The 16,797-nt window shown below is 46.6% G+C and overlaps 1 protein-coding gene across 5 annotated transcripts in view; it reads right to left on the bottom strand.

Annotated features, from left to right (window-relative positions):
- LOC138468387 (NACHT, LRR and PYD domains-containing protein 3-like) overlaps positions 1–16,797 on the bottom strand; it is a 1,409,260-nt gene that overhangs the window by 148,143 nt on the left and 1,244,320 nt on the right. For 4 of the 5 annotated variants that reach the window (XM_069608925.1, XM_069608926.1, XM_069608924.1 and 1 more), the window contains one exon: positions 5,290–5,434. In XM_069608925.1, coding sequence (XP_069465026.1) covers positions 5,290–5,434 — 145 coding nt within the window. Of the gene's footprint in view, positions 1–5,289; positions 5,435–6,589; positions 6,765–16,797 lie in introns of those variants that run through there. The other variant, XM_069608927.1, reaches the window with a different exon arrangement.

The following is a 16,797-nucleotide window of genomic DNA, read 5'->3' as shown; positions in this document are numbered from 1 at the left end:
AAACCAGAATCTGGCTGGCCACCAAGGGGATATGAAAAGGAGAGTGCAATTCGTCGTGTTCCGGAGCTTGCATAGCGCCCGATGAATCAGAGGAAGAGGCGGGAAGGTGTTGTAGGCCTTCATGTTGTACCACGGAATTCCGGAGCATACCCTAGTGACAAAGCTCAGAGTCCGTTCCTGAAAGCATAAAGAGGAAGTTTCCTGTTTGACGACGTTGCAAAGAGGTCCACTTCTGGAGTGCCCCATTGGCGAAAAATGTCGGAGAGGATCTTCGTGTTCAGTTCCCACTTGTAGCTGACCACCGTTCGTCGGCTGAGAGAGTCTGCAGTCACATTCAGTTGGTCCGGAATGTGTACTGTGCTGGATGGCCCATTCCAAAATCCGAGTGGCTAGATCTACAAGGGAAGGTGACCTAGTCCCCCCCCTGCTTGTTGATGTAAAACATGGATACCACATTGTCTGTGCGGATGCGGACCACTTTGTTCACTTTAACTGGCTTGAAAGCTTTGAGCGCAAGGAAAATCGCCAGAAGCATCATACAAATGGTCTGTCCTGTGGCGACCATAGGTAGAAACCTGAAGATGATCTAGGGTCGTGCCCCTCCCCAAAAGGGAGGAGTCTGCTGTAATGGTCGTCTGTGGACAGAGCTCCTGAAAAGGGGCACCCACCGACAGATTGCTGGAAGAAGACCACCATAGGAAATCTGTCATCATGAAGGGCGGAACTGGAATCATTTTGATGTCCGGATCCACTGCCTGAAGCCAGGAGCTCCGAAGAGCCATCTGCATGCGTCTCATTTTAAGACGTGCAAGGGAAAGAGCAAGCACGCAGGAGGACATGAGGCATAGAAGCCTCTGGAACCACCAGGCCGACATGCTCTCTGACTGAATGAAAACCTGACACGTGGCCAATAGATCCGCCATCTTGTCCACAGTTAGGTACACCCAGGAATATCAGGTCCTGAGAGATCGTCATGGAGGATTTACGCCAGTTAACCGACAGCCCAAGGCAGAACAGGAGCTGGAGGAGAGACTGGAGGTTGCTTGCGGCTTTCACTGGACAAGGACTGCGCAGAAGCCAGTCGTCCAAATACGGATAAACATGAATACCCTGTAGCCGAAGAAAAGCTGCGATGACCGATATCATCTTCGTGAAGACACGCAGCGCCGAGCTGAGACCCAAAGGGAGCACTTGGAACTGGAAATGCTCCCCTCCCAGGGAGAACCGCAGATATTTCCGATGCGGTCTCCAAATCAGGATATGTATATATGCATCCTGAAGGTCCACTATGCGGAGCCAGTCACCCTTCCGAAGAGAGGACTTTATTTGGCAGGGCGTTATCATCTTGAATTTCTCTTGGGGAAGAGAAAGGTTGAACTGGGAAAGGTCGAGGATGGTGCGCAAGCCAGCCTGGTTGGGTTTGGGCACAGTGAACAGACAAGAGTAGAAGCCATCCCCTCGCTCCGCTAGGGGAATGGGTTCCACCGCCTTGAGATCTAGAAGCTTCTGGACCTCGGCTTTGAGGGAGGGTGTGCACGACTGTTGAAAGGGAGGATTGAAGGCTGGGGTAGGGGCAATCCACGGTGTTCGGTGATGGTCTGCCACGCCTCCAGATGAGACGAAATCCGTCCTCCCACCGGAGTCTCGTACGAGCGCCAAAAAATATAATTTTTCAGACTCTTCAGCTGAGAGACTACCTGTCCCTGAAGAGGAGGCTGATGACCAAGAGAAAATTCGACACTGTTGCTGTTTCCGATGGGAGCTACTTGTCGGAGGATCAGCTCTGCACGACCTGCGATCTTGGAACCCTCTGAAGCCTGAGAAGGACCGAGACTGCGATCCAGATCTTTGAGCTTTGACCGAGGCCTTCACTAGGACCGACAGAGACTTCGCAGTTTGAGTGCTCACCTTAGTCTTTGTAAGCTCGTCATCCTTTGAAACAACTATTTGCCATCAAAAGGTAGGTCCAGACTTTATCTTGGACCTCCTTTGAAAACTTTGTTGCATGAAGCCAAGCTTGACGAGAGGTGTCTACCCCCAACATAAGGCCTCGAGTTGAGGTATCAACATGGTGCGCTGCAGCCTCCAACATATCCTGCGCCAATACCCTGGCATCTGACAAACCGGCTTTAAAGTCTTCCAGCCTATCCGCAGGAATGAACTCCGCCAAAATTAGCTCGGCGTTAGCCTGACGCAATTGCAGTGCCGAGTTGGCCAAAACGTTCTTGCCCAAGGAATCCAGCAATTTGTCTTCCTTGGCCAGAACATGAGCCGCAGCTGCAGAGGTCGCAGAGGCCGGCTTGGATTGCAGAGTGGCGGCCGCTACCACCGTTGAAGAAGGGAGCAGACATGACGCCAAGGCTACTTCCTCAGAGGTGTGAATCCTGTAACGGGCGTCAATTCTCTTACTGATATGCAGCCCAGTGTGGGGATTATTCCACACCTTATGGGCCTCGGCCAGAACATCCCTCTGAAGGAACAGGCCGATGCGACAAAGTAGTAAATGGAAATGTGCCTAAATATGAGACGCTGCAGTAACTGGCGCACTTGACCAGCGAGAGAGGCGTCTAGCTTTTAGACATAGCATTGGTTGGAAAGTTGCTTAAACGTGAGGTACAGCAGTAAAAGGAGAACCGCCTAAATGGCCAACAACCCATGGTGCACAACCAATGGAGAAATATCCAAATTTGAGACTCAGATGCAAATTGATCAACACCTACATTTTGGCCGCTTGAGAGGTGGGAGAAATGCCTAGATCTGAGACACAGCAGTAAGAGGAGGAACATTCAAAATTGAGACTCAATAGTAAATGGAGAAACACCTGAACTTGGGACATAGCAGTGAATGGCGAAACACCTAGATTTGAGATACTTAAATACTAAATTTGGGATATAGTAGTGAATGGAAAACACCCAAGCCTAAGACTCAACATTAAATGGAGAACCACTTAAGTTTGGGATACAGTACATGGAAAAATGCCTACATTTGGGATACCTGAGCAGTGGGAGAAAACGCCTACATTTTAGAGTCAACAGTGCATGGAGAAATGCCTAAATTTGAGAGTCAACAGTGCATGAAGAAATATATACATTTGAGAGTCAACCGTGCATGGAGAAATGTCTACCTTCGGGATACCTGAGCAGGGGGAGAACACGTCTACATTTTAGAGTCAACAGTGCATGGGGAAATGTCTATAGCAGGGATACCTGAGCAGGGGGAGAAAACGTCTAGATTTGAGAGTCAACATTGCAAGATTGATGCCTAAATTTGAGACACAGCAGTGAAGGAGAACTAATTATTAGTTGGCTAACATGGGTGTGATAGGCTATATAAGATAAGAAGAGTGGTAGGGCTTTACTGGAATACAGTGATTGCTGTATTGCTCGCCCAGACCACCCTTACCTTTTATCAGTGGCTGCAGCTTGACAGCAGCAGACTTTTTAGGCGAACATGGGCAACCACAGACTGGAGCTGGTTCTTTGGGAGCTGCCCTTTGCCTTGGGACCTGTAGCCAGTGGGGCTGCACAGGCAGGGGGACTGCCCTGGGTGGTTGGTCTAAGTGGAACACACTGGTCAATCAAAGCAGGTAGGTGGAGATGCACTACAACAGCCCCTGTGTCTTACCTAAATCCTGGTTCACAGTGGCTCTGCAGGAAGTGACGCAGGGCCTATATACCCTTGTCATCCTGGGCACGATCAAAATGGCCAATCAAAGCAGGAGAGAGGAGGGACCTCACACCCAACTAGGAAGCGGGCTAAACTTGCAGTGAATATACAAGTTAAAAGCACACAGTGCGCAAAATATATTTGAAGCCTTCAGGAATCAAATACCCAACAATGTAGACGCACTCCAACAGACCCTGTACCTTACCTAAATCCCGGTGCAAAGTGGCTTGGTGGCGAGCGATGCAGGACCTACACCCTCGTCGTCCTGGGCACAGTCAAAATGGCCAATTAAAGCAAGTGGGAGGGCTGGGAGGAGGGAACTCGCTCCCAACTAGGAAGCAGGCTAAGCTGCAGTAAATATACAAATTAAAAGCGCACAGAGCACAAAATATATTTAAAGGCCTTCAGAAATCAAATACCCAACAATGGAGATGCACTCCAACAGACCCTGTGTCTCACCTAAATCCTGATGCACATATGGTGGTCTTGCAGTTGCATTCAATCTTATTAGAAATAAATCCTAGCCCTCATTAAATCCATAGCAGGGGATGACTTTCCGTTAGATCCGTTAGCCATTCTATTGGGCAATAATATAAATTAGCTGGTAGAACCTCTCAATTGATTATGCATTTCTTTGGTGGCAACCAGAGTCTTAGTGACTCGTAATTGGAAATCCAACATGGCTCTGGATGGTGGGCAAGAATCTGGTGTGACGCGGCAATGAGTAAAATTGGATCTTCCCCGAGGGGTGAGATGCCACAGTACTTGGAGAGCTGATTTTCGGGCGATCCATCATAAAGCACAGCATTTGGAAGCCTTTACGTTATTGTGCCGTGTTATCATAGTGCAACAGTGAAGTAATTGCATAGTCAGTGGAGATTCTTTTATTTGCAGTTGATTCAGATTCTGAATGTCATTATAAGGGGATCTTGAAAAGGTTTACTGTGCATTGGTGTATGACATACACTGTATTCATGTGTCTAGTTTTGGGGACCAATAAAATATGAATGACAAACAAAAGAATGAGCTAGAAAGTGCCTAAATAATCCAAAAAAGAGCAGATAATGGGGTAATTAATGGATTATTTGTGCTGAAAAAAACGGGATTTGTGCGCCATTCTGTCCGCAAATCCCCATTTGTTAAACAGGGATTTGCAGGCAGAATGGCACACAAATCGCATTTTTTTCAGCGCAAATAATCCATGAATTACCCCCTAAATCATGTCTCTGAGTTCAGAGATCCTCGCATGATGTGCGAAAAAATACGACCTTCAGTTGCTACTTTAAAAAGTGAGATTTTTAAAGTTAAGGTATTAAAATGTCCCTTGATTGAGTTCATGAAAACTATCGTGCAGAATATGAGACGTTTTGTGCAAATCTTGACCGTCTAAAATAAATATTATTTTCAAAATTCATGTTTACATTTAAATACACTTTTTTAATTTCTTCTCTTTGACTTGCAAAATGTTATGACCGTTGCTCTCAATTCTTAATTAGCTTGCTGATTGTCTGTTTATCCTGTGTGGTGTGTACGCTGTGTGGTGTGTTTGTGTGGGTGTATTCGAGTGTGTATGTCTTTATATCTGTGTCTGTGGAAGGAGTCAGAGGGATCATTTTACCCTACCTGGTCTGACTGTGGCCTCCCACACAGATCTGGTATTTCGGTCCCCCTTTAAGCCGATGGTCACTCCTTCTGCCTGTAGGTCCTTCATGTAGATCTCCGTGAAGGGCAGTACGAGGCCTGGGCTCACATAGTCGAATTCGAGCTCCTGTAATCGGCAATTTGATAAGTTGGTATGTCTTGTATGATATTAAATATTCAGACAACCGTATCAAAAAGGGAGATTTAACAGTGTATGGAACTATGGTCTGGACTGCAGGACAGAAATCGGAGCTACCGTACAGAAATCAGGGATACAATGTAGAAATCAGGGATACAATGTAGAAATTAGGGATACAATGTAGAAATCAGGGATGCAGTGCAGAAATCAAGGATACAATGCAGACATTAGGGATGCAGTTCAGAAATTAGGGATGCAGTGCAGAAATCAGATACAACGCAGAAATCAGGGATACAATGCAGAAATAAGGGATACAATGCAGAAATTAGGGATGCGGAGCAGAAATTAGGGATGCGGAGCAGAAATCAGGGCCGCAATGTAGAAATTAGGGATGCAGTGCAGAAATCGGGCGCAATTTAGAAATCAGGGATGCAGTGCAGAAATCATGGATGCAATGTAGAAATCGGGGATGCAGTGCAGAAATCATGGATGCAATGTAGAAATCAGGGATGCAGTGCAGAAATCAAGGATACAATGCAGACATTAGGGATGCAGTTCAGAAATTAGGGATGCAGTGCAGAAATCAGATACAACGCAGAAATTAGGGATTCAATGCAGAAATTAGGGATGCAGTGAAGAAATCAGGGATATAATGCAGAAATTAGGGATTCAATGCAGAAATTAGGGATGCAGTGAAGAAATCAGGGCCGCAATGTAGAAATTAGGGATGCAGTGCAGAAATCAGGGATACAATGCAGAAATCAGAGATGCAGTGCAGAAATCGGGCGCAATTTAGAAATTAGGGATGCAGTGCAGAAATCATGGATGCAATGTAGAAATCGGGGATGCACTGCAGAAATCATGGATGCAATGTAGAAATCAGGGATGCAGTGCAGAAATCATGGATGCAATGTAGAAATCGGGATGCACTGCAGAAATCATGGATGCAATGTAGAAATCAGGGATGCAGTGCAGAAATCATGGATGTAATGTAGAAATCGGGGATGCAGTAGTGTCAAGGTGAGTGCACCATGAAAATGTTGGGTATTTCAAACATTATGGAAATGAGTGTATATGAAGGGGCAAACCACATGCAAAGCCATGTCTGATGCGTTGCATGTGGGCCTTTCAAGCTCAACGAACCTTGTGATTCACATTAAATAGAAAGCGCACAAGCCGAAAGACTGACGCACAAAATCATGTAAAGGCCAGAATAAAATCCAGAGTTACAGTAGCAGCACAGAAAACTGCATAGCACTGGGCAGTGCAAGAGAGGGAGGTGGTAAGTGCAGCACAGCAGAGAGATAACTTGAGCATCCTAAGAAAAAAGGCAGAAAAGAGAGGCAATTAGAGCGCCACAACAATAGTGTATAATGGAGAGGTGCACAACATTAGTGCAGGACAACATAAGTAAATAGTAAAGAGCAGGACAAAGGTGATAAAAGTACTGCAACAACCGTACCTTGCATAAAGCAGTGCATGGCAAACTGGTAATTACTGCAACATACTAGCTGTGCATAACAGAGCAGTGATGCAACAGAAGTGCCGAAAAAAAGCAGTGCAGCACAAAGGGGTAATTAGTGCAGAAGAAGAATAGTGCATTAATAATTCTTGTGGAGGACAGAGAGGTGATACCTGCACTGCAATAACAGTGCCTTGCAAAAAGCAGTGCAGAACAAAGGGGTACTAAGTGTAGCAGAACAACATTTTTTTTTATTTCTTTTATTTTTTGATTGTGTTATAGTTTATTACAAGACATTTTTTTCCACATAAAAGAAACACTACATCAAACATCTGTCTTTCCATAATGAAGGCAAGAAAAAAACATGTGTCCACTTCCTGCTTGTCCATCTATCTGCTCGCGTTCCTGCTTCCATTGTCACTTGGCAATCAAGTTTCTGCAACAGGCATTCCTAGTATGTCATCAAGGATAACTGCGCTCACAAGCAGTGCTTTCTCACTTCATGGAACGGAAACCGCCTTGATTGATTTAAAGACTCAGGTCGACGAGCTGAGAGATGGAGGGGGAACAGCACTCCTGCTCCTACTTGATCTCTCAGCAGCATTCGACTTGGTCGATCACAAGGTACTCTGTAAACACCTGGATTCTGCTGCCCACTTCTCTCCTGAGGCCATCAAGTGGCTAGAATCTTTCCTAAGCGAAAGAACTATGAGAGTATTTTCCCCTTCGGCCGCAGCTGACCCTACCCCAATATCATGTGGCGTTCCCCAGGGTTCCTGTGGTTCGCCTACCCTATACAATATCTTCACCAAACCCTTGTTCGATGATCTGGACCTTCTGGGTATCACCTACACTAACTATGCAGATGATGACAATGCATTACTTACCGTAAAAGCATTTCTGATGGTTGTATCTGCTTAGATTCACATGCTGTGCATAGGTCCGACATCCAGTGGTCACTGCGGAGTATTGCATTTTGTTTTTCGTAGTCGAAAAGGGGACGTCGACAAGGCGTGTCTGTAACACTATCCCTATAGTGACGTGCGTTGTACCCACAATCCCTCACGCGTCGAGGTCCCTCTGTTTGTATTTTTCTGCCCTGAGGGAGCCTTATAGACGTGAGTGAGTACAGAAAAGAGAGATATAAAGGAAGTCTATGTTCCTTCCATCCGAGCGGGGAGGAAGGGTGGGCGCATGTGAATCTAAGCAGATACAACCATCAGAAATGCTTTTACGGTAAGTAATGCATTGTCTTCTGATGTTTGTTAATCTGCTTAGAATCACATGCTGTGCATAGACTAGCGAGCAGTACCCGGAGTTGGCGGTGGGTTATGAGAAGGAACAGTAGAGAAAAGATGTCTTAATACTGCCTGTCCCACCTGGGAGTCAGATCTAGAGTGTGCATCTAGACAGTAGTGTTTTGTAAAGGTGTGCACAGAACTCCAGGTAGCCGCTTTGCAGATGGACTCAAGGGGAACATTTGCAATGAATGCTATGGAAGCCCCAGTGCCTCGAGTGGAATGTGCTCTTGGCTTGAAGGGTAGTTCTCTCTTAGCAAGAGTGTAACAGAGAGTGATGCATTGAACAATCCATCTAGATATAGTGGATTTTGAGACCGCATCTCCTTCTCTTCCTGCTGCCACCGAGACAAAGAACTGATTAGTCTTTCTCAGTGGTCTGGTTCTTTCCATGTAGAACATGACAGCTCTGCGTACATCTAGTGTATGCAGACTTTTTTCTCCCGAGCTGGAAGGGTTTTGAAAGAACGTTGGTAGTTCTATAGTTTGGTTTACATGAAATTTCGAGATGAATTTAGGTGCAAACCTTGGGTGTGTGCGTAGAACCACTTTATTTTTGTGAACTGTTACAAAGGGGTCTAGTACAGAAAGAGCCTGTAGTTCACTTACTCTCCTAATGGAGGTGATAGCTATTAGGAAAGCAGTCTTAAGGGTGATATCTTTAAGAGTTGCCTTGTGCATGGGTTCGAAGGGAGGGCCCATGAGTCTGGAAAGTACCACATTTAAGTCCCATCCGGGAGCTGGGTTAGCTATCGGAGGGTGTATCCTTTTTACCCCCTCCATGAAGGCTTTGATAACTGGTATCTTCTACCACGACACTTTAAGTTGGGAAGTGGTGTATGCAGAAAGTGCCGCTAGGTGGACTTTAATGGAATTGAATACTAAACCTGAATCCAGTAAATGGGTCAAGTATAGAATAATGTCAGTAGGAGAGCAGTCAACTGGGTTGATGCTAGTACCTCTACACCAGATAACGAATCTTTTCCATTTGCTAGAATAGCAGTGTCGAGTATTAGGTTTTCTGGCTTCCCTGAGGATGTCCATACATCTCTGTGGGAGTTGTAAATGTCCAAATTCTATGATCTCAGGAGCCAGGCTGCTAAGTTCATGGTCTGAGGGCATGGATGCAGTGTCCTGCCCTTGTCTTGTGACAGCATGTTGTACGGGCAGGGAAGTTTCACTGGGGGAGATAGGGACATCTCCATCAAGTGAGCGAACCAAGGTTGCCGTGCCCACATTGGGGCCACTAGTATCATGGTAACCTGCTCCTGGTGCATCTTGTGCACCACTTTGTTGAGAAGGGGAGTCGGGGGAAAGGCGTAAACAAATTTCCCTGACCATTGAATCAACAGACCGTTCCCCTTGGACTGGTTCTGGGGGTACCTGGAGGCGTAACTTTGGCATTGTGAGTTCTCCAGGGTTGCGAACAGGTCTATTTCCGGGAATCCCCATTGCGTGAAGATGTCTAAGACGATGTCTTCGTGCAATTGCCATTCGTACTCTTCGGGCAGGGGGAAGTCTCTGCTGAGTTTGTCTGCTAGCAGATTGAGTTCCCCTGGTACATGTTGTGCTAGTAGGAACATGTTGTGTTTGAGAGCCCACTTCCATATATTCTGGGACAGCTTGGACAGTCCTGGAGAGTGAGTGCCCCCTTGCTTGTTGAGGTAGTACATGGCTGTGGTGCTGTCTGTGAGGACCATCACTGTCTTTCCTTGTAAGTGTTCCTGAAAGGCTTTCAGTGCTTTGAACACCGCTAGTATTTCCAGCAGGTTTATATGCTTGGATGCTAAACTCGGAGTCCACACTCCGTGTGCCGTTTGATGGGATAGGTGAGCCCCCCATCCTGTAAGGGATGCGTCTGTGGTTAGAGTGGCTTCCACTGCGGGTGTGGCAAAAGTTTTCCCTAATAACAGGTTTTCTTTTGTCCACCACCGTAGCGAGAGAACCAAGGCCTGCGAGACCACCACTAGATCGTCCCATTGTCCGCTGGCCTGACACCACTGGCTGTAGAGCCACTCTTGCATTGGGCGCATGCGCAGGCGCGCGTGAGGTACCAAATAAATACATGACGCCATCATCCCTAGCAAGCGCATTGCTTTGCGTACCGTCACCTCTCGGCCTGCTACATAATGGGGAATTTGAAACAGCATGTTTTGGACCCTCTCGTTGGAGGGGAATACGAGGCCGTCCCTTGTTCGAATTAGAGCCCCTAGGAATTGTTTGGTTTGGCTGGGGTCTAAGCTGGACTTCTTTTCGTTGATGGAGAAGCCCAGTTGGGACAAAAGGTCTACGGTCTTTTGGGTATTGGAGAAGCATGTTTCGTAAGAATCCCCTGTTATGAGCCAGTCGTCGAGGTAAGGGTATACCGGGATGGATAATCTGCGCAGGTGGGCCGCTGCCACTGCCAGTACTTTCGTGAATACCCTTGGTGCAGATGCTATCCCGAAGGGTAGTACTCTGAACTGGTAGTGTTTGTCCTCTATTTTGAACCTGAGGTATTTTCTGTGCGATGGCAACATTAAAATATGAAAGTATGCATCTTTCATGTCCAGTGTTGTCATGTAATCCCCTTGTGATAACAGTGGGATTACCTCCTGTAAGGTCACCATACGAAACTTTTGGGGTTTGACAAATATGTTCGCTGGGCGCAGATCTAATACAGGGCGCATGGTTAAGTCCTTTTTGGGTACAAGGAAGTACACTGAATAAATACCTTCTGTTACCTGTGATAGGGGGACGGGCTCTATAGCTTCTTTCTTCAGTAGTTCTTCCACTTCTTGAAGAAGAATGGAGAGGTGTTGCGGTGTCATGCGCCGGTTCCGTGGGGGTTTGTACTTCGGGGAACCGTTGAACTCGATGCAGTATCCGTGGGCTATGGTGGATAATACCCAACGGTCTGACGTGATTCCCTCCCATGCTGAAAGGAACGATGTTAGCCGGCCCCCGACCGGTGATGCATGGGAGGGGACCCGAATTTTCGGGTCATTTGCTGGTATTGGGCGTGGAACCTCTGGGGCTGGAGCCACGACCTCTTCCTTTGCCACGGCGTTGGCCTCTTTGACTGAACTGGGTGTTACCCTGGTTGGTGGGCCAGTTGGAGCCAGAGTAATATTGTTGTTGTTGGTTCTGCTGCTGTCTTTGGCCACGAAAGGAGCGTTTATTACCATAGCCTCGCCTGTTAGGGGGCCTAGAAATTTGATCAAGAGTTTTGATGGTATCAAACTCTTTTTTAGCATGTTCTAGGGCCTCATCTACTGCTTTCCCAAACAGATGCGTCTGTTCAATGGGTTTATTTATGAGGGAGGCTTGGGTTTCGGGCTTAAAACCTGAATTGCGTAGCCAAACGTGGCGCTTGAGAAGTATTCCCTGAACTAGGGAGCGGCCAGCCGTCTCAGCGGCATCTAGGGAGTTTTTAACGATGCCCTGGTTTACCAGTGTGCCCTCTGATATTATAGCTAGCAGGCGAGAACGCAGAGGTTCAGGTGCTTCCTCTGCTTCGCTGCGCAGCTTGTTCCACTGTGCATCTGCGTAGCTAGCTAAAAGTGAGTTGTTATTAGCAATTCTAGTGGAGAAGGCGGCGGAGGTCGTGATTCTCTTCCCCAGTGCGTAGAGTTTTTTGCCTTCTTTGTCTGGAGGTGCTTCACTAGTGGATAGTGGCACCCCTGCTCTTTTTCTTGTGTTGGTAACCACAAGGGAGTCTGGAATAGAGTGTCCTCTGATGTATAAAGGGTCAGAGGATGAAGGGCTGAAGAGCTTTTCTATTCTAGGGTTGACCCCTCTTACTAGAGCTGGGTTAGTAAGGGAAGGAGAAATTCTTCTTTTAATAGAAGCCAGGAGAGGAATAGATTGGCTAACAGGGGCTTTTTCTTTGATGACTTTTTCTACAAAGTCGATGTCTGGAAGAGTTTCCCCTGTATCAATCTCAAAATGCGCTGCTGCCTTGCGCAATAGTGCATTGAGGGAAGGTTGGTCATCTATGGGAGAGGAGTTCCCGTGTGAATCCTTGAGAGGAGAAGGGAGAAAAGCATCAGGGTCTGAATGTACTGATGGGGATTGCCAAGGCTGCACTGACGGTGAATGCCAGGGCTGCGAGGTAGCTGTATCCTCTTCAAACCCTGTAGGAGTGGTGTAAGGATCTTCTTCGAAGCCCTCTTCCTCAAGTTCTACCTCTTCTTCTCCACCCAAACACTCCTCATCTTCTTGGAGGTATTGCTCCTCCTCAGTGAGGTCAACCAGCCTAGGAATCTTGACTCTAGGGTCATCCTGTGGCCATTCTCTTTGTCTTTTGTGAGTGGGTGGGTCTTGGTTTCCTAGAAACCTTTCCATTTTCTCCATGCAAGAATGGAGTCTTTCAAGGGTCTCATGGGGTACCCCTGAATAGTCTAGAGGGGGAAAATTAGTGTTTTCGCCTTCGAATCGTTTCGAACGCTCCCACAGCGTCGACGAGAGGTTCCCGTCTCCTTCTGAAAAGCCTTCAGGTAGTTCGGAAGCGTCCTTTGGAGAAAGGGGCAGTTCCTGGCTACTTTTGTGTTTTTTCGACGCGGTATTCGACGTTTGTTTCGTCGTCCGCGTACGTTCGTCTTCGGCGACAATTCTCGCTAGGCTCTCGGCCACGATTTTGTCCGTCGAGGGCTTTGGTGTCGACGTTGTGTGCGTTGCGCGTTGTACCTCGACGGTCGCTCTATGGAGCGTTGCGTCGGATGTTTTTGGGGTAGCGCCCGTGTTAGATGGAAGCCCAATCGCTGGTCGCGGCTGCGTTTGCGGGTGGGGCTTGTGACCTTTACGGTCTGCGGTAGACGCCGGAGTGCCCTGCGTCCCCTTCGGCGCTGATGGATCCTTCGTTCTCGACGAAGAAGAGCCGTGGGTAGTGTGTTTAGCCTTATGGGGTTTGTGTGCGTCCTTGTCGCCGGGGTGTTCATCCCCATAAGCAGGGCGTGAGCCGAGCCCGTCGGGGCCGGGGACGGACGACGAGGAGCGTGAGCGCTCCTTCTGGGGGTTCATGACTTCCGTAACGGACGTCGAGTTATCGCACTCCTCGTCACTTTCAGTAACAGCGGCAGCGGGTGAGGAAACTGACTTCGACATCGCGTAGTCTGCCCACCTCTTAACCCTACGTTCTTTAAGAGTCCTGGGTTTTAAGAGCTTGCAGGCTGCGCAGCTGTTCTCTATGTGATCGAGGGGTAAGCAACGATTACAGAGCTTGTGCTTATCTTTCCAAGTATATTTGCCCCTGCAGCGTGGGCAAAACTTAAATGGTGTCCTCTCCATAGCTGAGGCAATAATAGCTGGCGATAACAACCCCAAGGGAAAGAAAAGGGAGAAAGAAAGACATTCTCAAAGAGAAGAGACAAAGTTCTAACCCCCACTCTCCCTACTGTAAGTTGGCCGTCGAGGCCAGGCCACGTGTTCGGCAGCGCCGAAGGATCTCCTCCGCTCTTCCTCTCCGTCGAAAATAGTTCGGCGGAGAAACAGCTTCACAGCTAACGTCGAGGGGGAGGGATCGTTACCAGTATATTAAGTTATGACAAAAGGACCGAGGTCCGTGGTAAGTATAGCAATGTCTCTCTAGGAGCTCCGCGAAAGGCGACCAGAAACTGGGCGGAAAAAAACAATCTGAGGGACCTCGACGCGTGAGGGATTGTGGGTACAACGCACGTCACTATAGGGATAGTGTTACAGACACGCCTTGTCGACGTCCCCTTTTCGACTACGAAAAACAAAATGCAATACTCCGCAGTGACCACTGGATGTCGGACCTATGCACAGCATGTGATTCTAAGCAGATTAACAAACATCAGAAACACAGATTCTCCTCCCGCTTTCTGGGGATCATAGGAAGGACTCGGAATTGGTGAACAGGGTATATCTCATTGTTCAAGCATGGATGGCCACACATGGCCTGTGCTTGAACGACGACAAGACCGAGCTGATAATCCTGGGAACACATATGAACACCAAAAAATTAAGTCAGGAATTCTCTTCCTTCAATATTGATGGAAACCTTATCAGGGTCTCCAAGGAAGTAAAAACCCTCGGTTTCTACTTGGATTCCACACTATCATTCGATAAACAACTTAAATCCTTGGCTTCCACCACCGCCTACACCTGCAAACTGATAAGAGCAGGCAAGCCTTTCCTCTCTAACAACAGTTGCATGATCTTGGCTACAGCACTTATCCTCTCCAGGATCGACTACTGTAATGCCCTTTACAGTGGCGCCAACAAATCAACCATCCAGAAACTACAAACACTCCAAAACAATGCTTTGCGAGCCGCACTGGGCATAAATAAAAGGGCACACATTTCCACCATTAGACGTCAACATAAAGGGCTATCTACAAACCACAAAATTCAATTAAAAATGATCTCCTTGACACACAAAGCTCTTAACAACGCTGCCCCAAGCTACCTCACGAACAAAATACAAAAAAAACCTCCATCAGACCAATGAGAGCTACTAATACTAACTGTCTGGTAGTACCTAGATTTAAACTAACCACGGTCAGTGGGAATAGTTTCCCTGTGAAGGTGGCCAAAACCTGGAATCTATTACCTAACAATCTAAGAGCAGATCAGCCGTACCCACTATTCAGAAGGAATGCCATCCAATATCTTATCTCCAATGACCACTAGACATAGGTTTATAGTATTCTCAGACCTGACACTGGTCCCTCTCCTCTGTTTTACGACATGTCTTACGACATTTCGACCTCTCCTCTGTCTTACGACATTATGCGTACCATCCTCTATGGAACTCATCGACATGCACGACGATGGTCCTGTATCCTGTAAAACTTGTATAACTTGCATAATATCTATAATATCTATTACTGTGTCTTGTATAATATGTCTAACTTTCACTGTATCCTGTATAATCTGTAACGATGTAAGCTTCGCATTATCCTACTTGCTGCGCCCTTCTACCTATGGGTCTGGAGTGCATTAGAAATAAAACAAACAAACAAACAAAACTGTATAAAAGGAGGGCCACCAATCGTCTGTAGAGAACGTGCTTGCATCTGTGAGGCACTTTCTTCACAGCCGGACACATGAAGAACACATGTTTGATCCTTTCGATTTGCTCAGTCGGTTTGCAGAATCGACAGCTGTTGGCCGTACCGTTTGTTTGTTTTCACCCATACAGCCCTTCCCTAGAGTAGTATAGGTTGAGTCTTAACTCTGGGAAATGTCTGTGAATATCTCATCACTGTGTGCAACCTACGGGGTTGGTTGGAAAAGACTCTCAACGTTTTGTTGTTTACTCTTTGTTCAACTGTTTCGTTCCAGTCTCTCTGTTGTATTTTTTTTTAACAGCGTCTGGGTTCCCGATCAATGTTCCTTCATCGGTGTCTAGATCCTCTAGAATCTAGATGATTTTGCCATCTCTCTTTCCATTCATTCAGGGGCCAGGTACCAGGACCGTTGGTGGTGGCATTTAAAATGCAATAGGGTACGGCTGCGCCTTTCATCTTGAGCTTTTAATAAAGTGAGATTCCTTCCCACAGCGATGGTGCACAAAGTGATAGCAATCCAAGTTCATTTCTTATGATACCCATAGGAACACATTTCGGTAGGCGCAAGCCGCTTTTCCAAATCGTACCTTCTAGCAGGGTCCAGATCGACCAATTCATGCCTAGTGCAGCTTCTGTGCCATACGTTATTATTGGTATCACCTTTTGTTTGTAAAACATTTGTTGAAGCATAGAGAATTTAACATATCTCGCATGATTATGGAGCCCTGTGAGGCAAGCATTTATTTGTTAACGTGTTTATCCAAATAGTTTCGCCCTCTGACTAGTTAAACTGAATCCCTAAGTATCTGATTGACTCACATAGTTGTACTACTTTGTTTCTCAATTTCCATGTGAAAGGAGTCTTCTTATTTCCATGTGTGATCGTTATGATTTTTGACTTTTTTGTTGTTGATAATGAAGTGATTTTTGGCCATATATGCTTCTAGATGCGTCGGTTTACGTTGCAAACCTATGAGTACAGTCGATAATCACTCGGTCGTCCGCGTAAACTATCCAAGCAATTTGTTGTCCATAGATTTTAGGTGGGAAGTCTGCAACATTTTTCAGGCTTATTGGCAAATCAGCTAGATAGAGGATGAACAATGTCGCCCGCCGCAAGCAGCCACCCTTGTTTCACTCCCTATCCGTTTGGATTTAGGATGATAAATCGCCTTCTTTGTTTAAGCGTATTCTGACAGATATATTTGTATTGAACGCCATGGTGATTTCCAGCAATATCTCAGGGCACTTCCACGCACGCATTTTATTCCATAGTTTGGACCTGCTCACAGTGTCAATTACTTGTTAAAGGTCGATGAAGGCTAGGAATAGGTTGGATATATTTTTGATAGTCCATAGTTTCAGTGCATTCAGGATAAATAGGTTAAGATCTGTACCTGTTCCCTTAGTAAACCCTGTTTGCCGTGTATCCATTATGTGGTAGGTGTTAGTCCAACATACAAGTTGTTTTTGGATGTGAACTGCGAGTAGTTTCCCCATAACATCTAAGAGGGGGATGGGTCTATAGCTTTTTGGATCCATTCTGTTGCCTTCCATGTAAAGGGGACTATATTGCCA

This window comes from Ambystoma mexicanum, chromosome 4q (genome assembly GCF_040938575.1).
Source record: "Ambystoma mexicanum isolate Mex_15411 chromosome 4q, UKY_AmexF1_1, whole genome shotgun sequence".
In the NCBI taxonomy this organism is placed as follows: Eukaryota; Metazoa; Chordata; class Amphibia; order Caudata; family Ambystomatidae; genus Ambystoma; species Ambystoma mexicanum.
This window is presented reverse-complemented; position numbering and strand designations above follow the sequence as displayed.